This window comes from Aspergillus karnatakaensis, assembly GCF_047715665.1.
Source record: "Aspergillus karnatakaensis strain CBS 102800 unplaced genomic scaffold BJY04scaffold_20, whole genome shotgun sequence".
Taxonomy (NCBI): Eukaryota; Fungi; Ascomycota; class Eurotiomycetes; order Eurotiales; family Aspergillaceae; genus Aspergillus; species Aspergillus karnatakaensis.
Window position 1 is genome coordinate 417290 of NW_027395732.1, and position 22545 is coordinate 439834.

The 22545-nt window shown below is 50.2% G+C and overlaps 7 protein-coding genes and 1 non-coding gene across 8 annotated transcripts; 4 read left to right on the forward strand and 4 right to left on the reverse strand.

Annotated features, from left to right (window-relative positions):
- Nucleotides 1-477: 477 nt before the first annotated feature.
- On the forward strand, nt 478-4846 carry BJY04DRAFT_51202 (cation-translocating P-type ATPase). The gene is made up of 9 exons (XM_073720542.1): nt 478-828; nt 881-1536; nt 1582-1852; nt 1897-2137; nt 2184-2545; nt 2596-2872; nt 2921-3754; nt 3814-4075; nt 4149-4846. The coding sequence occupies exons 1-9, from the start codon at nt 665-667 to the stop codon at nt 4313-4315; spliced, it is 3234 nt and encodes a 1077-aa protein (XP_073572088.1). The 5' UTR covers nt 478-664; the 3' UTR covers nt 4316-4846.
- On the reverse strand, nt 4614-4684 carry BJY04DRAFT_t66. The gene has a single exon. It is a non-coding gene; the product is annotated as a tRNA-Gly (tRNA).
- A 596-nt stretch (nt 4847-5442) lies between the features above and the next one.
- BJY04DRAFT_187587 (uncharacterized protein) lies at nt 5443-5909 on the forward strand. Its single transcript, XM_073711064.1, has one exon. It carries the CDS (start codon nt 5602-5604, stop codon nt 5773-5775), a length of 174 nt encoding a protein of 57 aa, XP_073572089.1. The 5' UTR covers nt 5443-5601; the 3' UTR covers nt 5776-5909.
- A 3470-nt stretch (nt 5910-9379) lies between these two features.
- Nucleotides 9380-11038, reverse strand: BJY04DRAFT_187589 (Alpha/beta hydrolase family-domain-containing protein; the record flags this gene model as incomplete). The annotated part of the gene is made up of 3 exons (XM_073711065.1): nt 9380-10533; nt 10587-10725; nt 10784-11038. 3 exons carry the CDS (start codon nt 11033-11035, stop codon nt 9608-9610), a joined length of 1317 nt encoding a protein of 438 aa, XP_073572090.1. The 3' UTR covers nt 9380-9607.
- Nucleotides 11039-11142: 104 nt separating this feature from the next.
- BJY04DRAFT_187590 (carbon-nitrogen hydrolase family protein) lies at nt 11143-12438 on the forward strand. The gene is made up of 4 exons (XM_073711066.1): nt 11143-11256; nt 11317-11405; nt 11470-11915; nt 12002-12438. The coding sequence occupies exons 1-4, from the start codon at nt 11212-11214 to the stop codon at nt 12343-12345; spliced, it is 924 nt and encodes a 307-aa protein (XP_073572091.1). The 5' UTR covers nt 11143-11211; the 3' UTR covers nt 12346-12438.
- A 2-nt stretch (nt 12439-12440) lies between these two features.
- Nucleotides 12441-13634, reverse strand: BJY04DRAFT_187593 (uncharacterized protein). The gene is made up of 2 exons (XM_073711067.1): nt 12697-13634; nt 12441-12611 (listed from the first exon to the last, which is right to left on the reverse strand). Exon 1 carries the CDS (start codon nt 13567-13569, stop codon nt 13069-13071), a length of 501 nt encoding a protein of 166 aa, XP_073572092.1. The 5' UTR covers nt 13570-13634; the 3' UTR covers nt 12441-12611; nt 12697-13068.
- A 708-nt stretch (nt 13635-14342) lies between these two features.
- On the reverse strand, nt 14343-19657 carry BJY04DRAFT_207129 (V-type ATPase; the record flags this gene model as incomplete). Its single annotated transcript, XM_073713812.1, has 11 exons — nt 14343-14511; nt 14557-14641; nt 14692-14950; nt 14999-15640; nt 15696-16446; nt 16513-16607; nt 16686-16877; nt 17432-18328; nt 18386-19053; nt 19108-19192; nt 19277-19657. 11 exons carry the CDS (start codon nt 19655-19657, stop codon nt 14343-14345), a joined length of 4224 nt encoding a protein of 1407 aa, XP_073572093.1.
- An 871-nt stretch (nt 19658-20528) lies between these two features.
- BJY04DRAFT_207130 (oxygenase MpaB family protein) lies at nt 20529-22053 on the forward strand (the record flags this gene model as incomplete). The annotated part of the gene is made up of 4 exons (XM_073713813.1): nt 20529-20885; nt 20932-20960; nt 21014-21740; nt 21787-22053. The coding sequence occupies 4 exons, from the start codon at nt 20529-20531 to the stop codon at nt 22051-22053; spliced, it is 1380 nt and encodes a 459-aa protein (XP_073572094.1).
- Between the last annotated feature and the right edge of the window lie 492 nt (nt 22054-22545).

Genomic DNA, 22545 nt, shown 5'->3' on the forward strand with positions numbered 1-22545 from the left:
TGACAATACATGGAACTTGGCTGGGCTGTCTTGTAGGTTGCAGGTGACCGATGTGCCCGCGGATGGCATGCATATAAGCACAAATACAAAGCTACTTTATTCCTGTCATAGCTCGCTGGCAAACCTTGTCGGCTTGAGCTGCCTGATCGAGAGCTGCGAACAGCATCCAGGCTGCCAGATAGTGCTGTGGATGCTGAGGGATATGCGAGAGCAATCTCTTGAGGCAGGTAATGAGAAAGCCACTGCGGCATTTTTCAACCCACTGAAAGGATTACAGTGGTCACATTGAGGCTGTACAGAAGTCTCCTACCGAAATGCAGAGTGGTTGAAGATAATGTCGCAGTATGGTGGTTGGACGAGAAAATCCGCGCGGTCAACCACAGAAAGCACGAGCCATTTTCTCCAACCACTCGCGGCAAGCCTCGTTTGCTCCAACTACACCCACACTTTACATGCTCTGACTGTCAACCATGTGGGCATCGCTGTTAGGATCAAAATTATACTATCGAGATGTTCAGAGCTCCAAGTAAGATGCAGGGGAAGCTGAACACCTCCAGCTATAAGAGGATTGCCGCTGGTCGTGGGAAGATGGCTTTCTCTACTTATTCCTTTCTCTTCTGCCTTGATCCTTTTAATTCAGCTCCCTACCTCAATCAGCTCTATAATGGATCATGATGCTCGCAAGGACAGAATCCGGATCGAGGAGGATGGCGTCCATCGCGACCAGATGCGGCCACTGTCCCGTCGGGACTCGAGTTTGTCTGCCCGTAGTGGGCGCGCTCGGGTTGTTGCACCGGAGAACTTGCTTCCCATCGCATATAGGACTCTGTGAGTGTTCATCCGTTTGAGGTGGCATTGTTCGCTTATGATTACCTGCCAGCTCCATGAAGGTCGACGACGTAGAAGATAAAGACTCCAAGGGCTCGAACAAGATGGAACGGGAACAGATCAAAGGTTCGCGGTCTTCTACTGTCTACTCTATCTCGCTCATCATATCAGGACTCGCCGAGCTTGACTACCACGTTCTGTCCGTGGCAGAGCTACAGCACCGCTTCTCCAGCTCTCCAGAAGGCCTGCAGAGTGCGCAAATCGCACGTCGCGTCTCAGAGTACGGCAAGAACCAGCTCGGGCCCCCGCCATCAAGATGGTTTCGGACAATTATGGGTTACATCTTCGGAGGATTTGGCAGTATCCTGCTTGGCGGTGGTGTGTTGGTCTTTATCGCATGGAAACCCCTTGGGGATCCTCCTGCAGAGGCGAATCTTGCACTGGCTGTTGTTCTAGTCGCTGTGTGGGTAATCTCCGCTGCTTTTAATGGTTGGCAAGATTGGTCTTCGTCTCAAGTTATGGCGTCAATCACAACCATGTTGCCAGACCAGTGTATTGCAATCCGCAACGGGAACCCGACGAATCTAAGTGCCGTTGACCTGGTCCCTGGAGATTTGATCCAGATTAAACAGGGAAATAAACTCCCTGCAGATGTGCGATTTATACAGACATCTGCTGATACCAAGTTTGATCGGTCAATCTTGACTGGTAAGCGACTCCATCCGTTTTTCATCTTCCCTGCTGACCTTTCAGGCGAGTCGGAACCTGTGACTGGAACTGTAGACTCTACCAACAGCAACTTCCTTGAAACGAACAACATTGGACTGCAAGGTACATACTGTGTCTCTGGAGCCGCTCTGGGTCTTGTCGTCGGAACGGGAGATCAGACTGTCTTTGGACGAATAGCATGTCTCTCCAACGAGCGACGAACTGAGATGACTCCAATGCAAAAGGAGATTCTACGGTTCGTTCTCATTATTGTTGGCTTCGTTGTCACTTTCGTGACCATGATTGTCATAGTATGGTGTGTACGACGTCCCTTCTTGGATGCCTATACTGACTTTCTAGGGCTGCGTACCTGCGCAAGGACCATCCTGATTTTATCAACGTTCCTACCCTCATTGTCAGCTGCGTCAGTGTTGGTATTGCCTTTATTCCCGAAGGCCTTCCGATTGCCATCTCGATGGGTCTTACAATTGCGGCCGGTATAATGAAGAAGAACAAGATTCTCTGCAAGTCACTGGCGACAGTGGAGACGCTGGGAGCTGTTTCTGTCATCTGTTCTGACAAGACGGGTACATTGACCAAGGTAAGATATCAATTGACCTCCGAGACACAATGCTGAAACGTATCAGAATGAAATGTTCGTAACCGACTGCTTTTCTGCCGGAGAGGAATATCCCTCGGAGCAGGCAAAGGAGCGAATGACGCATGGTGCAACCGCCGCTGACCTTCCTAACGAGTCAATCGGACTAGTCAGAACCATCGCAGGCCTTTGTAACGCAGCGGAGTTTGATGCCACAACACTTGACCGCCCTTTGCATGCTGTCAAGATCTTTGGTGATCCGACTGACCAGGCAATCCTCCGCCATTCTCAGTTTCTCGGCCCTGTACATGAACTCCGTACGCAATGGAAGAAGTCGTTCGAGATTCCTTTCAACAGCAAGAATAAGTTCATGGTTCGCGTGATGACGCCGATAAACGAGCAAGAGGGCGGGTAAGTATATCATCGGATTTATTGAAGCCAGCATCTGACAAAGCTACTAGTTATGTCTTCATTAAAGGCGCCCCAGATATGCTCTTGACGAGATGCACGCATGCCATTAACAGAAATGGTCAACCTGAAATGATGTCCTTGGGCGACCGCAACAGGATCGAGGCTATCAAGGATCGTTGGTCGGCGAAGGGAAAGCGAGTCATTCTCATGGCTCAAAAACCGGTCCCTAGCGCATGGATTGGTGGAGTACTAGATGAAAGAGTCGTTCTCTCTACAGCTGCGGATGGCCTCACGCTTGTTGGACTTGTTGCTCTTATTGATCCTCCGGTATGACCGTTCCATTATCTGGCAACAACAGCAGCTGATCTTCTGTAGAGAGACGAGATTCCCGGAGTCGTTGATACTCTTCGCAAGGCTTCCATTCGCATTATGATGGTGACAGGAGACTACAAACTTACTGCGCAAGCAATTGCAATCGAGTGCGGCATCATCAGGACGCCTCCGGAGTTGATCGACGATATCAAGTCGCTGGACCATGTCGATAAAGCAGCTGAGCGGCCGCCGGGGTCGACAACTGCCATTGTGGTTAGCGGTCCTGAGCTCGCTGGTCTTGGAGAACATGATTGGGACAAGATGTGCAATTATGATGAAATTGTCTTCGCTCGCACCACGCCCGAACAGAAGCTGCGCATCGTCAAAGAGTTCCAACTGAGAGACAATATTGTTGCAATGACCGGTGATGGTGTCAATGACGCTCCATCTCTAAAAGCAGCGGATGTCGGCGTTGCCCTTGGTAGCGGATCTGACATTGCCATTGAGGCAGCCGACATTGTCCTTCTTGACTCTTTTGCAGCCATTGTCGAAGCAGTGAAATATGGGAGACTCGTTTACGATAACCTGAAAAAGACCGTCATCTACCTGCTGCCCGCAGGTAGCTTTAGTGAGCTGTGGCCCGTAGTCACTAACGTCGTTCTCGGTGTCCCCCAGATCCTCTCTTCCTTCCTGATGATCATCATCTGCTGTTTGACCGACTGTGCAGGTGCAATTACACTTGCATTTGAGAAACCCGAATCTGATCTGCTGCTCCGCCCGCCCCGAAATCCGAAGAAGGACCGCCTCGTTGATGTGAAGCTCCTTGGTCACGCTTACCTCTTTATCGGTCTTTTCGAGTGTGTTCTATCTTATGTCGTGGCCTTTTGGCACATGGAGGTACGGTTTGAGCAGCTCTCTTACTACCGGCCAAATTAACTGATATACCACTTTCACAGAGAAGAGGCGTCCCCTTCAGCGCAATGGTTTTGCACTACGGCTCCTGGCCCGAGCAGTACGACCCGGACTTCGTCACCCAAGTTGCCAACGAGGCATCGTCGATCTATTTTGTCAATTTGGTTTTTATGCAGTTTTTCAACCTGTTGGCCGTGAGGACTCGCCGCTTGAGTATCTTCCAGCAGCCGCCGATCTTGAACAAAGAGACTCAGAACTTGCTCTTGTTCCCGGCTATGCTGTTTGCGCTGTGTGTGGTGTTTATTTGTAAGTATTATTGGTTTCTGCTCTTTTCTCACATCCTACGAAGGACATGAGCTGACGAATCTCGTTTTTACAGTCTGCTATATCCCTGATCTGCACTCCTCAATCGACACAACTACAGTTCCTGTTGAGAACTTCCTCCTTCCCGTTGCATTTGGGCTTGGCCTTCTCTTCCTTGATGAGGTTAGGAAGTATTCTGTTCGCAGATGGCCGAAGGGAATTCTTGCAAGGATAGCGTGGTAGAATAGGGAGTGGGTGTGACGCTCGTTTTGACGACCTTGCTGGAGCGCGCCAGAAAACGGACAAGGGTCGATGACAGTCGACTCTGTGAAACCAATCTCTGCATGATTTTTTCATTATGCATAATTCGCTATTACATACCAGATCTTTCGTTCTTGCATGGCAGTTACACCAGTACGAAAGACTAGGCCTTCAGGCTACCTCCCTCCGCGCAAATTTGTGCAAGCACCCCAACCCGACCGACCCTTCGTGGACGATGAAAATTCAAGAAAAAGATTGCAAAACAAAAAAGAAATTGCTGTGCATCATCCGTGAATCGAACACGGGCCTCATCGATGGCAACGATGAATTCTACCACTAGACCAATGATGCTGCTGGTTGATGTGGGGAGTAGCGGGTTATGAGCTTATATCCTTAGACTCTATCTATGTGCAGGTGGATACAGCCAACGCTGGACATAAACGCTGCAACTGTGTGTTTACGCTGAAATTAATTAATTTATTAACATAAGAAACAGATCAAGAGCGTGTAAAAGCATTTACATCCACAAGAACAGCTGTTGGAGACTCACATTACGTTGATGTAAGTAGTCTGTGCTGGAGCGACATTAGGGCTCAATTATATATATCTCGGGTAGATCCTCGTAGATGCGGTTCACTGGTAGACAGATTTCCGAGAAGACAAATATCTATTTCTTGCTCTCCATTATAACTTTCTCGGTGTCTTTATTCTATTTAGCCTTGTGTTCCGTGAGTACTCCGCAGGTGGGGCTAATGCGCTCTCTCGTTAAGCTGGAGCTGGAGCTGGGTGCTCCTCAACGGCTTCCCTGCTTCCCTGTTGGCAATCTACACTAGGGTACCTCTGGGTCTGAGCTGGCTGGACTTGTCGCTTGTAGAGGCTGCAGGCACAGCAATGAAGAGCTAGTATGTGCATCTAGTGGCCTCTGCATTCTGCCCTATTCGTCCGACACCCTGATCTAAGTCTGCAAGTTAGATTATTTCGTGGCGGCAATGAGGGCTTATCTCTGCTTTCCACAGCGGAAGGTGGAAGGAGCCACTCTAGTTGACGGGCTGAAAAGCTATATAACCCCCCCACTCCCCGCTCTCTTACGCATGTCGCCGCTGTTTCCGCCGTCCCGACACCAGTCACAGCGCCTAGAGATGGGGAAGTAGCCGGGTTTCTTTCCTGGGGTTCACGTACCTTTCCAATCTCTGTACGTAGTCTACGTGATTATCTCAAGACCATTGTCCAATTGCCCGCGATACTTTGCAAGCATATACTAGCTCATCATGCATATTAAGTTGGTGCCTAAGCAGGATCCCAAGCCTACACACAAGAACAAGGTATGGTGTTGCTTAGACCCAACATGCCAGCGATATTACTCAAGGAGGGGAGGCCTCATGCAGCATCTTAAGGTAATACATAAGTACAAGACAGTTTCTACCACGAGGAAGCAGATATAAAGCTCTCACCCTACGATTCAGCCGAACCCGGACATGGAGACTGTTAACAAGGCATGCGAGAAGACTCTCGACACATGAGGCTCTGGGTTATGGACAGTGGGCAGTGTTGGATCTAGATGGCGGGCCGAGAGGTTGGTTGTGAGGGGCTTTTGGGGCTATCATGAGATTGGAGACACTATGGATGTGCACGCTTTCTATCTGACGTTCTGCGGCTTCGGCTCTTTCCTGGTGTGCTTGACTGTTCTCTGTTGTCGGTAGTTAAGGTCCAATAGCAGTGTCGAATTCAATCCACAAGACAGTATGATCTTGCCTATATGAGGTTATTCTTCCTTGCGCCATGTTTTCTGATTACTCTCCATTGTTGTAGTTTCCTGGTCACATCTTGGACTGAGCGGCGGCGATGCACAACTGTACCGGATTTGGTCAGATATCAACGTCTGTGTGCATCACGGGGGCGATTTCATATTGAGTACTTGTCCTTATATTTAGCTGTCAAATAATGAGGATTACTTAAGCATATTTGACAGACCTGTTCGAACAGGATGATTTTTGGTAGGCTCTAATGGAATTGAGTCCGGAAGAACACATCTATGACCATACAGAGACATCCGAACTGTCGTGCTCAAGCAAATAATGTCAGTAATACAGAAATGCTCAAGATATTGCGTTAAGAGACAGCAAAGTTGACGGCGTTGGAGAAGTCAGCCCTAAGTGTGTGGTCAAGTACGGATTAGATTGTGAAGAACGAGGCTGTATTGTTCAAAGAGGGCTTATGGTAATTTGCCAGCCTCTGCCGGTTCTATTGTGGCTCTACAAAAAGCCACATGGAAGCAGTGATGTGATGATTCTTTCTCAATACGTCTTTGTCAGGAGACTGGCGGCGAATATCATCAAGAGAACGCACCATGAGACGAAGATCAGACACGGGAACAAAGAGGCCCTCGTAGTACCCCAAACGACATGAAAGAGATTCGAAACTAAGTTGGCTGTGGTCACAAAGACATGGGCATAAAGGCTCCGTCTCGGTCCATTGTTCTTCAAACAAAGCAGGTGCCCAGGAGGTCATTCTTATAGATATAACTAGAGAGCCACTTTTCCCTCTAACTCAAGATGTTTTACCTTGGCTTGTTTTGATCTATTTATCTGCCCTCTTCTCCAAGAGATACCTCAAGCATCAAATCATGTCTACCACGGGGCGTCAGCTTGTCTTCCCAGACGATTTTCTCTCTTCTCCAGCTATTTATCCTTGTGACCCTTTGTCTAGTCCTTCCTGCCTAAGCAATGCTGCTCAAAAGTGTTATACCTCAATTAATTTTGAGGAGGGCACAAAACTTGAGGTTATACAATTCAATTGCCTTGATCCCCCTCCTCATAATGCAGACCGAGGCCCTGCCGACGAGTACACTGACGAAACCACCACATCTACACAAGAAAGCATAAAGCTTGAAGACCCGGTAACCTTGTGCCTTGCTGGCCTCCTTCACAATACAGTCCAAGACGGCGCCGACGAGCACACTCAAGAAAGAACGACATCCACAGAAGACAGCATTTTACACAATTCGAAATGTGCTAGTGGTTCCTCAAATTCCGGTTTTAGGTCAGTCTATCCATTCTCGTTCTCCTTACTACATGACGCGGCGTAATATCTAACCTATACTGTCATACAGAATACCGTACGGATGGGATATCGAGATACCAGACGAATCTAATTTGAGATGCCACTGGGAAGGCTGCACGAACCCTAAGACCTACCTTAGAAAAAGAAATCTGAGGAATCATATTCTATGGCAGCATCTAGCTCCCAAAAACGCGCTCCGATGTCGAGAGCCCGGGTGTCGGTGGATGTTCTTGCTGCGAGACGACCTGGAGGCTCACATGAAAGCCAGGACACATTCGCTGCCGTACAGCTGCTCGGAGCCAAGCTGTGATAAAGCCTTCGAAAAGCTATATGAGCTTACATACCACCGCAGGGAGGTACATCCCCCTCGGTGGCTAAGATATCGTTGCGGAGTGCCTAAGTGTGGTCATGTTTTCGCGTCAGAATCGTCGCTTGAATACCATATTGCCAAAGAACATCCAGATACCCAAGCAGACAAAGGTAGGAACGTGCCTTGTCAGGAGGGCCCGGTCTACAAGACAGCTTGATACTACATAAATGCATAGAATCTGGCTGCGACAAGGTTTTCATACGCTTTCAAGGACTGCAAGATCATGCCAAAAAATGTCACCAGGTTACCTTGCAAGCACACAAGTGCCCGGCATCTGCATGTGGCAATGCCTACGGGTCAGATGCGGATCTGCAACGCCATCTCAAAGAGTCACATCAAGGACCTGGCATGCAGATAAAGTGTACTGCCTTAGGATGTGGCCGGGCTTTCCTGACCGAAAGTGGATTACAAGCCCATGAGCGACATGCACACCTCAAGTTACCAAGGGGTTGGAAATTTCCATGCCCAGAGCCTGGATGCCTTAAATCCTTTTTAGGCAGGGAAGCATTGAAGAGGCATGTTCTAAACCGCCATCTAGACTTCTCACGAACATACACATGCCTGGAGCCTGGATGTGGCGCGTCTTATGGAGGCCTGGATCCTCTCACATGCCACTACAAAGAGTCACACCCGGCCCATGAGCTAATATGGAAGTGCCCCGAGGCACGTTGTGAGAGTGAGTACAGATCCGTCGTCTCTTTGCAAAAACATCTTCAAAAGGCGCATGGACTCTCGACAGCGCACACAAGTAAGATGATCTATGAGTCTCGGCGGAAGGGTCGAGGTTCTCAGCAGCGGAATCACAGATGCATGATGCTTGGCTGTCAAAAGGTTTACCTTCGAAGACAACTTCTAAGAGATCATCAGCGAGCTCACCACGGGGAGAAGGAGAATTGATTTGCTTCGATTTGCTTCGATTTGGGTTGGATCGGTGTTCTTCCATGGTGTTATTAGTGTCTTATTCGGCAAGGTTGTATAGCCTTTTCCTGCTTCCCCTGTCAGGTAGCTTTGGAGAGATGGTATAGCTCAGCATCTAGTCAGTAATAGTTGCAACCCTATGTAGCTTATTTGGAACACTCTGTCGACGATATCGAGCAGATTATATTCACTTTCATGAATTCTTATATCCAAGCACTTTCCTTAAACCATACCAACCCCCAGCTATGGTGAGCTACAAGCCTCCTGTTCCAATTCCTGTACATCAACCCCTCGAAATACTTATAGTACTCAACAACGGTAGTTTCTGAAACTATTGCCGAACTCAAAAACTTCAGATGACCATCTTGACTTTCTGGATGGCACGCCAGATTCCGGCTCGTCCAAGACCTTATACGACGGCAATGATTTTAGGTCACGACGGTATCATACCAATCTCCCCTCCAGCCCTAGAATCAGCTGATAGGAGCCCGTTCGAATGCCCGTACTGCTGTATCATAGTCACGATTAGAGATCGAAAGGACTGGGCTTGAGCAGATCTAGAAGTCGATCGGAAAGTGAACGGCACGTTTGCCGACATCTCGAGGAGCTGGCGCTTTTCGTGCTGCCGCGAATGCAACCAAATGAACAGGAAAGCGAGGTACTCTCTAATCAGGACTTACACTCCGTATTAGGTTACTCCGACTTCAATGATGATAAGGATGAGAGAATTATAGCCAGTATCTCAGGCTTACCCTCGGAATATTTTAAGGGACTTCTGGGCCACTAGGTACAATCCTGTCGGAGTCGACAAAGAATCCATCACGCTATATGTGTCGGTGAAAGGACTGCGAGTAGTGATATCTATAAACCTCCTCTTACAAATAAACCCCTCTTTGGCTAACTAGCTGTAAACCTATCTATGTCTATCAGAGTCTAGACTTGTAACCCAACTTTCCAATCTCCTCCACCCACTGCGCCTCAACACCCCCCCTCTCACTGTCCGCAACTCCGTCCCAAACCCTTCGATACTCCTCGATCCTCCTTTCCCAACCCGACACTATCTGAGAAATGAACCCAGCACAAGCCTCACCACACTCCTTTACAGCCTCCATCGGAACCAAATGCCCCGCCGGCAAAACAACCTCTTGTACAGTTCCCCTCTCAACACCCCCACTCCCTCCAACCCCAGTCCCAGTAACCCTCATCTTCTGCGCCTGTGCCTCCGACGAAGACATCTCCGATTTCTCCCCAAACAGATAAAGAACAGGCGGCTTGACCTCCGGCAAGCGCCGAAACACATTCGCCGGCTCGGGCCGATAAAACGGGACTTCTTTACCCTCACTCATCGTCTGAAGCTCAGCATCGTCAGGATGCATTTCCTCCTGTGGTTTCCCGCGCGAGATACCAGTTCGACTATCAGTGTATGAGGTGCGAAGATAAAAGTACAGCTCCTGCGCCTTCGTCGACGCCAACGTAACACCACCCTCTTTAGTATCCGGGTAGAGGGGTGTAGGTAGATCCCTCAATCCAAACTGCACCCATTTCTCGAGTACCCGCTTATCCCACGCTTGGTAAAACGGACTTGAGTTAAACTTCTCAACTGCGGCTTCCCGGGACGGCCAGAGGTCTCGTCTGAATGTTGACGCCTTTGCATATTTGAGTCCGGGGTTCTCTCGCTGGATTACGGGGTCGATCAATATCAATCCGCTGAAAAGTGATGGGTGGAGGAGAGAGAGGTGTGCGAGTTGCATTCCGCCCATGCTGTGGCCGATTCCTATTATCGGGTGCGGAATTTCGGAGGCGTGGGTGTTTATTAAGCTTAAGAGATCTAGACTGTGGTCTGTCCAGGAGGCTACAGGTCTTTGTTAGAAGAGTGGATGGGCATGATAGAGGGCGAGATCTTACGGTCATTTCCCAAAATTGGTTCATTCAGGATCCCGCTTTGGCCTTGCTGAGCGACGTCGGCAATCCAGATTGAGCGGATGCGTTTGTTGTGCTTCTTGAGGGAGGTGTGGATGTCGTCCCAGAGGGGCTCGTAGAGCTCCTGTGTTGCTTTAGTTCAGAGAGCGAGATACTGCGGGGGTACAAATGACGAGAAGTACCTTCGGGAACCCATTGGCGTGGGCTCCAACGAGTGTGACATCTCCTTCCTTCGGGCTTGGGTTATCAAGGGGTATGTAATGCTTCACAGCGAGTTTAAGGTCGTTTTCATGCCCTGGTTTGACGGCACCAGGTCGCTCTCGGGTATGTGAACATCGGACGGTGTGTTCTATGACGCGGAAGTGAGACATGTGCCTTCTTACTGACGATCGTGGAAGACGCAGTGACCTTGGGACTTGAGGTCTTCCCAACATAACGAGTGACATCAAGCAAAGAAAGAAACAAAAGACGAAATCCAGGAACCAAATTATAGTTCGGCACGAAGGCCGAGTCCCCCACAGCGAGAATAGCCGAGGTGCAACCTCAACCTTCCCCCGACGTCCGGGTCTTGGCACTCTTTCCACTTAACCAAGTTCCAACCTACATCATCATGCCGCCAATCCGTCGCGTTGCCGTCATCCAGTGGGCGATTAAGGTATGAACCCCGGATATAACATCTCTTGGCATGAATATCAATAGCTAAAAGACATTCTAGAACCTCGACGTGGAATATAACCATGCCACGGCATGCGCCTACATTCGTGATGCCGCCAGCCAAGGTGCCGAGTTGGCTGTGTTACCTGAGTAAGCTCCAACATTCTTGATCGTCTTCCTTCAACTGCTTGGGAGTGTTCTAACACTGATACAGATACCACCTAAATGGCTGGGCCCCATCAGACCCTCTCTTCGCCACACAAGCCGGCCAAACAACCCCATACCTCGAGGCCTACCAGTCCCTCGCCAAGGAACTCAACATCTGTATCGTCCCAGGCACACTAGTCGAAAAGCATCCCCACCCCAGAAATACCACCTATTCGTCCTCGCTCACGCAGTCTGGGGGAGAAACCAATTACATCCTCTACAACACCGCCTACTTCATCTCGAACACTGGTGAAATCCTCGGCCGCTACCGCAAGAAGAATATCTGGCACCCGGAGCGCGCATACCTGACTTCCTCGTTACATGAACCACATGAGGTTTTCGACACGCCGATTGGGAAAGTTGGATTGCTTATTTGTTGGGATGTTGCGTTTCCTGAGGCGTTTCGGGAGTTGATTTCGAAGGGGGCAGAGATTGTTATTGTTCCTACTTATTGTATGTTTTTTGATATCTTTCCTGTGATACCTTCTGGTGGTCATGGCTCGTGGAAAGAAGGAAAACATCAACTGACAGGGCTCCAGGGGGCCGCAATGACGCCACGCCAACAGCACTCTCGTATAACCCGAACAGCGAGGAGCTGTTCCTCGAGTCGACGCTCACGGCGCGATGCTACGAGAATACGTGCGGGATTATCTTTGCTAATGTCTCTGGGCTGGAGCAGTCGCTGGGTATGTCGAGGGTTGTGCTACCGATTATAGGACCGGTTGGGAAGATGGGGAATGAGGAGGGCGTGCTAGTGGTGGACATGGATTTGGGACTCGTGAAGATTGCTGAGGACAATTACAAGGTTCGAGAAGATCTGGCTGGTGAAGGGTGGTATTACTCCTATCGACACGAGAATCAGATGGGTGGTGGAAGGGGTTGAGATAGGTTTGGTTTAGTGATGAACGTGAGGTTAATGTGAAAGAAATGAAATTGTGAATTGTCGTAGCTCATATCCTCATAAAACATAAAACAACAAAGCATGCAAAGTTTCGTAAATCATCCCCTATTCCTCCGATATCAAGCATGTACAAAACCCGAATCAAACCGCCATATTCACAACTCAGTTTTAAGTCCCTGGGAGCAAAACAAGAAACAGCCTCGGCACCTCCAATAGCGAAGGTTGAGCCTCTAGCACCATTAACAAACCTATGGAAGTCCGCAGTTAGCTCTCAGAGCCATCTCACATCTCAGGCCAAAGTGAAGGCAAAGAGAGGCCACACTGAAAACATACCAAGAACCAAATTCTTTTACTCCCTCTCCTTCGCTGCATCAGCGACAGAAGCTGCGGTGCCTTTCTCTTCGCCCTCAGCCGCCTTTTGCTTGCGACCACCAATACACAGCCCCTCGTCGTCCTCGTCCTCGTCATCAGCGTCGTTGATGATATCGTCGTCATCCACCTCCGTCTCCACCTCCTCTTCCTGCTTCTTCACCTCATCCTTCTGCACCTCCACCTATCTCTTACCCCCAATCCCAAGCCGAGCTTCAACTCCCTTCACCTCCGCAAGCCCATACTCAAAGACAAAAACATCATCAAAGCTCCACGGCTGGTAGAACACATCCCCCGGATCGACCTTCGCAAGATACTTCACTTTCTTCGCCACCTTCACGACAGCTCTGATATCCTTCGCTTCCACCTTAGTCGGGAGCCCCAAGCCATCGCAGAGCAAGGGCAGGGGCTGGATCTGTCCCTGCCCCTGCCCCTGCGTCCTACGAAACCTCCGTGCGTTGTGTTGGGCCTTAGCCGGCAACTTCGAAAGAGAGCAAGTGCGGCGCATTGTGGGCAATTCTGCTTCTGCGGGGTTGAAGGCTGTGGTAAGATGTTGATGGTTAGTTGGTGGTTTGTTTGAAGGGGAGGTGAGGGTGAAGTGAGAGTGAGAGTGAATGTTCTGAGGGAAAGTGAGAGATAACTGACTGGTAGATGTAGATGTAAATAGTGAGATCTTAGATCACAGCTGTGGAATGTGTCGTCTTCTTCCAAAAGAAAGAGACTCGGATGAAGCTTAAGAGGGTGGTGGGAAAGAGGAGGAAAACAAGAGGACAACAGAATGAAACAAAACAAATAAGGCCATCTCAGCGCCGAAAAACCATTCACTTGCACACTCATATTTACTCACCCTCAAGAATCACTGCAACATCTCTACAGAGAGTTGGCCTTGGTCTTTATATTCTTCTTCCACACTGAAAGAAGGAAGATAGCTGGTTGTTCTTGCTTGTTATACTTCATGCAGAGCTGCACGCTTATTGGTTTCTTTCCCGCCGCTAAAAAGTAGAGCCTTAATTTGGTGGGGAGCCGGAATGGCACTAGTCTGTTTTTGATGTGGCTGTGTAATGTATCTGTGGCTCATACGTTTGAAGGGACTATCAGGTGACCTCACTTCTCAGCCTCAGGTGAGGCATGCCGCATGACAATGTGAACACTGAAGAGAGGCCTTGTGACCTCATTTTCTAGACAAATGCCACGGCTCTTGAGGTACAGCATGAACATGATCACGAAATAAAGGCATAAACTAGACTACTGTACATTCCGTACTGATAAGATCTCTGTCTGATTCTAAACTAAAGCGCAGCAAGCAAGCGAGCATCCACATCATTAGGCAATACAAATTCGTGAAAGATTCCGAAGCCGTAAGCCAGAACCAACCCCCCTGACTCACAGCAAAAAAGAAATTTCGGCCGTAGCAACTCTTTGCTCATATCAGGGAAAAGTAGTATAAACATATGCAGGCGTGAGCGTGAGGCATATATCCCGAACCGAAGACCGAGGACAAAAAAGGAAGTGAGTGTCGAATCTTTCCCACCAAAACCAAGACGAAGATGAAGGAAACGAAGGACAAACGGAGTTGGGAATCACAAACGCGCGGTCTACTGCTACTGGAATCACTGCACCTGGCTGACGACTTCGCTGGCACGGCCGAGGGACTCGACCATTTGCTGGCACTCCTTCCGCCGCCGGATTGTGTAGTCGCTTTCCTTGAGGAGGTCGTCGAGTTCGTTGTTGCGGTACATGTTCTCGAGCAACTCACGTTGCATCTCTTCTTTGGAGAACCTGGGGTCGTTAGCAGAAATTCGGAAACAGACAAGGGCAACATACTGCACAAGGGTGTACATGATAGCCTTCGGGACCATGTCGATCATCGTGCGCTTGACGATGTTGAAGTAGGAGGTGATAAGGAGTTCTGCAGGGGTTAGTTAGTCTTCAATGTGGAAGCCAATGCTTGCAACTTACTGATGACTTCAACCTCAGTGCTCTCGCGCTCGGACAGAGTAGAGGAAGCCTTGAGTGTTGGTGGAGGAGCCTCCATGGCAGCCATCTTCTTCTTGTTCTTCGACGCCCAGAAACTACCAAAGAATCCGGAGCCGCTGTCTTGTGCAGGCGTAACTTCGACGGAAGGGCTGTTGGCCCGAGGAGGAAGAGGCTTTCCAGTCTTGGGGTCCACCTGAGTGGGCTTACCAGCGGTCTGGCGTTCGTTGACAATAGCCATGGCCTGTTATTGTTAGCGAGCGGCTCGATGAAGACAGAAATAATCACATACGCGGTGCCCGTTAAGGAAATCGGGGTGAGCGGTGTTGATGTAGGTTGACTCCATCGAGATGAGGTCGTGGACCAGCTTGTTCGTGGGCTCCATGCACTTCTTGAAGAAAGCAATCACAACGGCGTGGAACTTCTCCTTGAGCATTGGGTAACGGCGGAATAGCTGCTTGTTCAAAAGCTGCCCGAGAATGCGGACAAGCTCATCATACACAAGTGAGATACACTTCAGACTAGGGTCTTCGAGGCGCTTGATCTGTTGCTTGACAATGAGCTCGAAAGCAGTGGTTCCCACGAAGAGAGCAGGCGATGAACCAGACGAATTGTACAGGATGGTGCGGATGTCAATATCTTTAACCTGGTCGAATGGATCCACAGCCTTGACACCGTTGGAGTAGAGCTCGTGGAACACGAAACTGATACGGGCACCGCCGGAAAGTTCGATGCTGGAGAGCTCCTGGTTGTTTCCTTCAAGAACCGTTCTGTACTCGTTGCTGAATTCTGTGATGATGTTGAGGATAATGTTGGCGCTGTTGCCAAGCATAGAGTCACCAAGCTGAGAAAGTTCGGCGGAGTACTTCTGCAGTGACGAGGAGATCCGCGACTTGATATCTGGCAGGGTTTGCTTGATGTGCATCATAAGAATCTAATAATATCAGCACTTAATCTTAGACAACCCTCTTCGTGTACTGATAACTCACCAAGTTTAGCTTCCGGGCCAAGTACGGTGTTCCGCAGTAAGAAGCCTTATTCCGGTACGCCTTGTGGTTCTCAAAGAAGTTCTTCTCGTGTTCTAGCGCGTACGAAATGGGTCGCTTGTTCTCGATATCACGCTGACCACGGTTGACCACTGGAACGTACCCCAGGCGCAGAGGGATAATCCTGCCAGCAAGAATATCTACCACATCGGTACCCTCGTCCATAAGATCGACCTTGGTCAAGACACCAATCGTGCGCTGTCCCTCAGGGTCCACCTCCCGCGCGAGCTTCAACCCGTCAGAGTTGGCAAGATCCTGGTTGGCGGCTGTGACGGCGAGGACGATAGCGTTAGGCTTGCTGATATATTTCAGAATCATATCGCGGATCTGCTTCTCAATATCCTTGGGCTGGTCACCGACCGGCACTCTAGTCAAACCGGGCAAATCGACGAGTGTCAGGGTAAGGACGTTGGGAGAGTAGATTCGCAAATTGATAGGAGCGGCGGAGATTCCGGCGTTACGGCCGACCTTGGAGTCGGTTTCTCGAACAATTTCATCACGAATCTTGTTGAAGTCGTAGAATTTCTGGCCGGGGATGTGAAGGAACTCGCCATATTCGTCCAGGTTCGCCTCCTTATCTGTTGTCTCGAGCTTCTCTTCGGGCGCGCCGTTTGCTTGGGAGTTTCGCGAGGGCTTATTGATGAGTTGCAGGATAAGGGGTCTCCGAGTGACGATACCGGAACCACGAGGCAGGCTAAAAAGAGCTCATGTTAGCGACGCGCGGCCTCTCATGCAAGCGTCGCGGGGTTATAACACCTACAAATCGCGACCGACAATGTTTTCTAGAACTGAACTCTTTCCGCTAGACTGCGAACCGACAACTGCGATTTGTGGCAGGTCGATGGGGTTTTGAACCTAACACGGTCAACAAGCGGTGTCCGGGGGAGGGGCTGTGGCAACGAGACCGGGGAGTAGGAGGGGAGCAGCACTTACCCCGACGGTTGAGAAGACATCCTGAAGCTTGTTGACCAGCGAAATCAAGCTAGGGTCATTGACGTTTATCCTGTTATCGAGACGCAATGGGTCAGTGAAGCTCGGGCTGCAGCACGAGGGGTGAGGGTCACGCACGAGTAGCCGGTCGTTGGGCTTGCCATGGCTGGCAACGAAAGGATAGAACAACGTTCGCTGTGGGCGAAATACCGGTAAAGAGAGGAAAGGGATTAGATGATATATAAAGCAAGTGAGGGAGAGCGATTGTGGTGCGAAGTGAAGGGTAGCGGGATGGCGAGCGGCCAAGTTTCCAGTCGGCGGTCGAGATCCAAGAGGCAGCAACAAAGCCTGGGGCCCAACAAGCGGTGCGTGCCATTTTGCCTCCAGGCTGTGCACCCAACACCCGCCACATGAGATGCTCCCAAAGGTCAACAATGCTGGCACCTAACGCTACTATATCAGGTAGCTTAGATATTTAGGTATTCAGAATGCTCCGTATGCAGCGCAACCATGGTCTAGCGTAGTATTGACAGAAAACAAAATAACTACAGAAAGCTGCTATGCTACAAGCTCTCAACAATATAGACTGAAATAACAAAAGTATCGTTCTTGAAGGTATAATGGCAGTATAGTTCATGATTTACTCATCCGACACGGATGCAAACCGCTCCAACATGGTCTGCAGAATCTTCTCGTACTGTTGAAAGTTAGCTTTGCGAATACAAACGGGCTGAAATGAGATGGCTTACCTTCGCGGACACTCCGGCCTCATCATCCGGAACCTCGAACTTCATGTTCCGCAGCTCGGTCTGGATGTCAGTGGTGGCGTCGCGCACCTTGGGCCAGCTCTGCCCTTGGGCGATCGCCTTCTGTGCTTCGTCGTGGTAGCCCATGAACGCCTTCATCATGTACTCGGTCTTCCAGAGAGGGCAGAACTGGTCATAGTCACTGTATCCGTTTTGCTGGAGGAAATCATCCTTCACCATAGCAGCCACATCCAATGTGATCTTGTCAGAGTCACCAAGCGCCGCCTTTCCGACCAACTGCACAACCTGGTCGAGATCTTCAGACTTGGTCAAGAGCTCCTTCACCTGGTTACGTAGGCGAGGGAACTCGGGGTGGTCCTTCTGGTAGAACTTGTCGAGGACGTTCGTGTACTTGCTGTAGGAGATACCTGTGTTGATCGAAGGGAAATGCTTGCGCTGGGCCAATTTCTTGTCGAGACCCCAGAAAACTTGGACGATACCTAGGGTACTCGTAGTGACAGGGTCTGAGAAATCACCACCAGGAGGACTGACAGCAGCCACAATACTGACACTACCAATTCGCTCGGGGCTTCCGAGAGCGATACTCTTACCGGCACGTTCGTAGAAAGAGGCAAGCTTGGCACCAAGGTAGGCGGGGTAACCTTGATCAGCAGGCATCTCTCCGAGACGACCGGAAAGCTCACGAAGAGCCTCGGCCCATCGAGAACTGGAGTCTGCCATCATAGCCACGTTCTTTCCTTGATCACGGAAGTACTCCGCGATGGTGATACCGGTGTAAATTGAAGCTTCACGGGCGGCAACGGGCATGTTAGAGGTATTGGCGATCAAGCAGGTACGCTTCATGATAGGCTCCTTGCGGCCATCGATAGTGATACTGAGCTATAGAGCACACTCGTTAGCTACGACTACCCCAGTCGCTTCGAGGGTCAAACATACCTCCGGGAAGTCCATCAACACTTCAGCCATCTCGTTTCCACGCTCACCACAACCGACATAAACAATGACATCACTGTTGGAGAATTTGGACACACTTTGGGAGATGACAGTCTTGCCGCACCCGAAGGCACCAGGGATACAGACAGTACCACCCAGCACACTAGGGAAGAGAGCATCCAGCACTCTCTGTCCGACAATGAAGGGCGCATCTGCAGACTGCTTATCGTTGACCGGGCGGGGGACACGGACGGGCCAAGTGTGCATCATTCCGTGGGTGGTCTTGGTGCCATTGAACTCAATTTCCAGTAGTTGTTCTTCCACTGTATAGCTACCGGCTTCCGCTATCCGGGTAATCGTACCCTTCGCGCGAGGGGGAAGGAGAATTTTGTGGTCGTTCAACAAGCTGTTCTCGAAAACGGTACCCCAGATGTCGCCACCAGTAATGTGGTCGCCGACCTTGTAATTGCCCGGCTTGAAATCCCACTTCTTCTTGCGATCGAGCGCATTGACCGCAATACCGCGGGGAATGTAGATACCGCCAGACTCGTCGGCGATGGCTTTCAGGGGACGCTGGATACCGTCGTAGATTGTTTCCATCAAACCCGGACCGAGCTCGACCGATAGAGGCTTTCCAGTACGCAGAACGGGGTCACCGACCGTCAAACCAGCTAGCAGCGATGAACATCAGCTCCGGTTATAATGGAATGGGGGGTCAGCCATACCGGTTTCTTCGTAAACCTGAATGGTGGCTTTATCCGCCTCGAGACGAATAACTTCTCCGACTAGCTGATCGTGACCGACTCGACACTATTCCATCAAAAAGTGAGCAAATAACCGAGTAGTGGTTTCAAGCCGCCGGACTTGAAGCTTTGAGAGCTCAGGCTAACCCACCAACTCATACATGGCACATCCCAACATGTTCTCGGCGACGACGACGGGACCGGAGACGGAGAAGACAGAGCCCTTCTGGACATTCTCAGAGCCCGAAGAGGCCTCCTTCGAAGGAGCCATGATGTGAGAAGTCGGAGGTTGTATAGAGGAGGTGGATGAAAGGAGGGGCAGCGGGATGGAGGACGACTCGCTGGAGCTGGTGCTGTCGCTGGAGGTGGATGGAGTGGGCGAAACGGGGAGCGGTGGCAGCTTGTCCGGTCTAGGCGGTGATGACGGACTCTCCTGCGTCTGGGGGGACGACGCTTCAGCAACACCACGGTTGGCAATCAGGTCCAATAGGGATGGGCGAGATTTCAGTCGACGCACGCCCAATCCCAACATTCGAATCTAGTATTGATTGCTCGCAATGGGACATTTGTACAAAACGAGGGTTCGTGGTCGGGGGTTGCTTAGTTAGCCTCAGGCTGAGTAAGTTCCGGAGAAGCTCTGTTGATGCTAACAGACTCTCGGCGTTTGGAGCTCTTCAACAAACACAAATTCGCTCTAGAGCTTTCAATAAATATTAGTCCAGCTTTGTTGAGAGACACCGATAATTGACACCCGGTGGTACAGCTTATCCGGCTTGCACTACGAACCGCTCAGCACCCCGCGTTGATCAAAACCGCTTAGCTACCTACTGGTATAGCTAGCCCAGAGCTGAGCTCACTTTGGCTACCATATGCAACGTCTGTCCTGCGGCTCACAATCCATGATGCGAAGAGTATGCTATGATCTACTTTCCACAAATGCTGATTCCGTGGATATTATCGCATGTATAATTCAGGTGCATTGGATGACTCGTGCAACAAGCGTCATCCACACCACGAGATATCCCCGCCATTGAACTAACTGGCAGGGGATCTAGGTTCCCCGCATTTATTTTTCCTGGCGCTATGCAGGATGCATAAAGCCATTGTGCTGGCATCTGAGACTCTTCACATGTCTCCTTTATGTCCTACTAACCGTCAATAGACTTCCTCGATCCGTGGATTCTGAGCTCGCCTCTCGGCTCTTCGCCTCTCTGGGCATGGACGCTGCCTGTCCACATGGAATCGACGGACGATAGAGAATTCTTTCACTAACGCCAACGCCAACAAATGGTCATATGGTCCGTTGCATAGAGCAGAATGATATATTATACGCCCTGTTGCCCGCGGGCATTCGCCCACTGCTGTCCTATTTGCTTGCCATTTCCTGCACGGAACCTATCAAGATGGTCGGTCCAAACATTCATACCCACTGGGACATTTCGTTCGAATGGACGGAGCTTCATCGAACAGCTGAGCAGCTGCGCCCAATGACTTTCTCGTATGATAAGCTTGCAGATGACTGCATCGCTAAGCTCAACGAGCTATCGCCTCCGGAGAAGTACCGCCCCAAGGCCGGCGAGCCAGCAGTCAAAGCCCCCAAGCGTGACCTGCTGGGATTACTTGAGAAGCATGCGAAGGATGATGCCAGGCTTCGTGAGCTATGGACGGAAATCAACACAGTTCCCGACTGGGTTGATTGGAATCAGATCAAGCGAGGACAGGAGGTCTTCTTTCGCTACGGGATGGCGATACTCAATGTAGTAAGTCAGTCAATACTACCGTGGGCTCTTGTATTGACTGCTACAGCTCAGCTTTCAGAGCTTGTTGGGTGGAATGTAAGTACTTAGATCAGGTTCAAGCAACCGTCGCTGATGGGCTTCGATTGTAGGGGCGCCAATCGTGTCGTTGAAACACTAGCTAGGACTGGTGGATTCTCTGCTGACGTGGTTCGACGAAGGCTGCTTGAGACCCTTCAGCATGTTCTTCAAGTCTCTCTGTCTTTAGACTCCATCAAGCCTGGTGGTGCCGGACACAAGTCCTCGGTTAGAGTTAGGCTACTACATGCCTCCGTCCGGTCTCGGATCCTCAGTCTCGTTGAGGAAAAGCCGGAATACTACGACCTTGAAGCATTCGGCACGCCGATCAGCGACCTCGACTGCATTGGAACCATCAATACATTCTCCACCAGTGTTGTATGGATTGGCCTTCCTCGGCAGGGTATCTACCTTCTCGAGAAAGAGATCGACGATTATCTTGCTCTCTGGAGACTCGTAGCATACTACATGGGTACACCGCACGAATTTCTTGCACACAAACCTACTGCCAAGGCAATGATGGAGTCGATTCTTGAGTTTGAAGTCGACCCGAAACCGATTGGACAAGTGCTCGCAAAGAACATTGTTATTGGGCTTGAGAATACAGCGCCGAGCTTTGCGTCGAAAGAGTTCATGGAGGCGATGGCCAGACACCTGAACGGTGATAAACTTTCCGATCGCCTCGATATCCCAAAGACAAGCCTATACTACCAGAGTCTGATATACGGTTACTGTTATCTTGTGATGCTCATCGCCTATTCCAACCGGGTGTTTCCCCTCTTTGACAAAGCATGGATTGCGGTTCGTGTTCTTACCATGACTGTTTTTCGCTGCTAATAATGTGCAGGTTCGCCGGAGGCTGTACTACTCTATCATCACAGACAAGGAGCACGGCCTTGGAGGCGAAACTATATTCGACTTCAAGTATGTCCCTTGGTACACCCGCACGACGAAACTTGGCACTCGCAAAGAGAGAAAGAACTCGAAGGCAGGCGTCGAGACGCTCGCACAGCTGGGTGTTTTAGCTGCATGTACTTCAGCAGCAACTGTAGTTTACGGAGCTATGGTAGGCGCGCGTTTCCTGGGTCAGCAGAAGCTGCTAGGAGCTTGGTGACGTTCTGTTAATGCCCAATCTCTTTATCTTACACGTGGCAGTGACCTTCCTATATAGCTAGCGATCTGATCCTCCGACTCCAATTGCAATTTTATTCTGATCAGCCATTTAATAAACCAGGAACAGTCTCCCACTTGGCTGAGATCACTCTCACCATCAAACCTGCAGAGTGGATCAACAAAATTCTAGACCCCAAGCACCCAAGAGCCCCCAAGCCCCCCCGGTCCATGACATGATGACGACATCCAACCCTCAAAACCACCTGCAGACCCTTAAATCCCTCTGCAGCTCGCGTGCTCAATTCCTAATTCCAATAATAGTACACGAAAAAACTGTAATTTCAAAGAATTCTCCGACCTACCTAGACGATCAGCCGTGCCAAAAGTATGGCCAACAGCCTCGTCGTCTCCTTTCTTGGTGCTCTGCAAGCCTGCGTCTCCGTCCTCCTAACCCTAGCATACGGCGTCGCGGCGCGCAAATTCGGCCTTATAC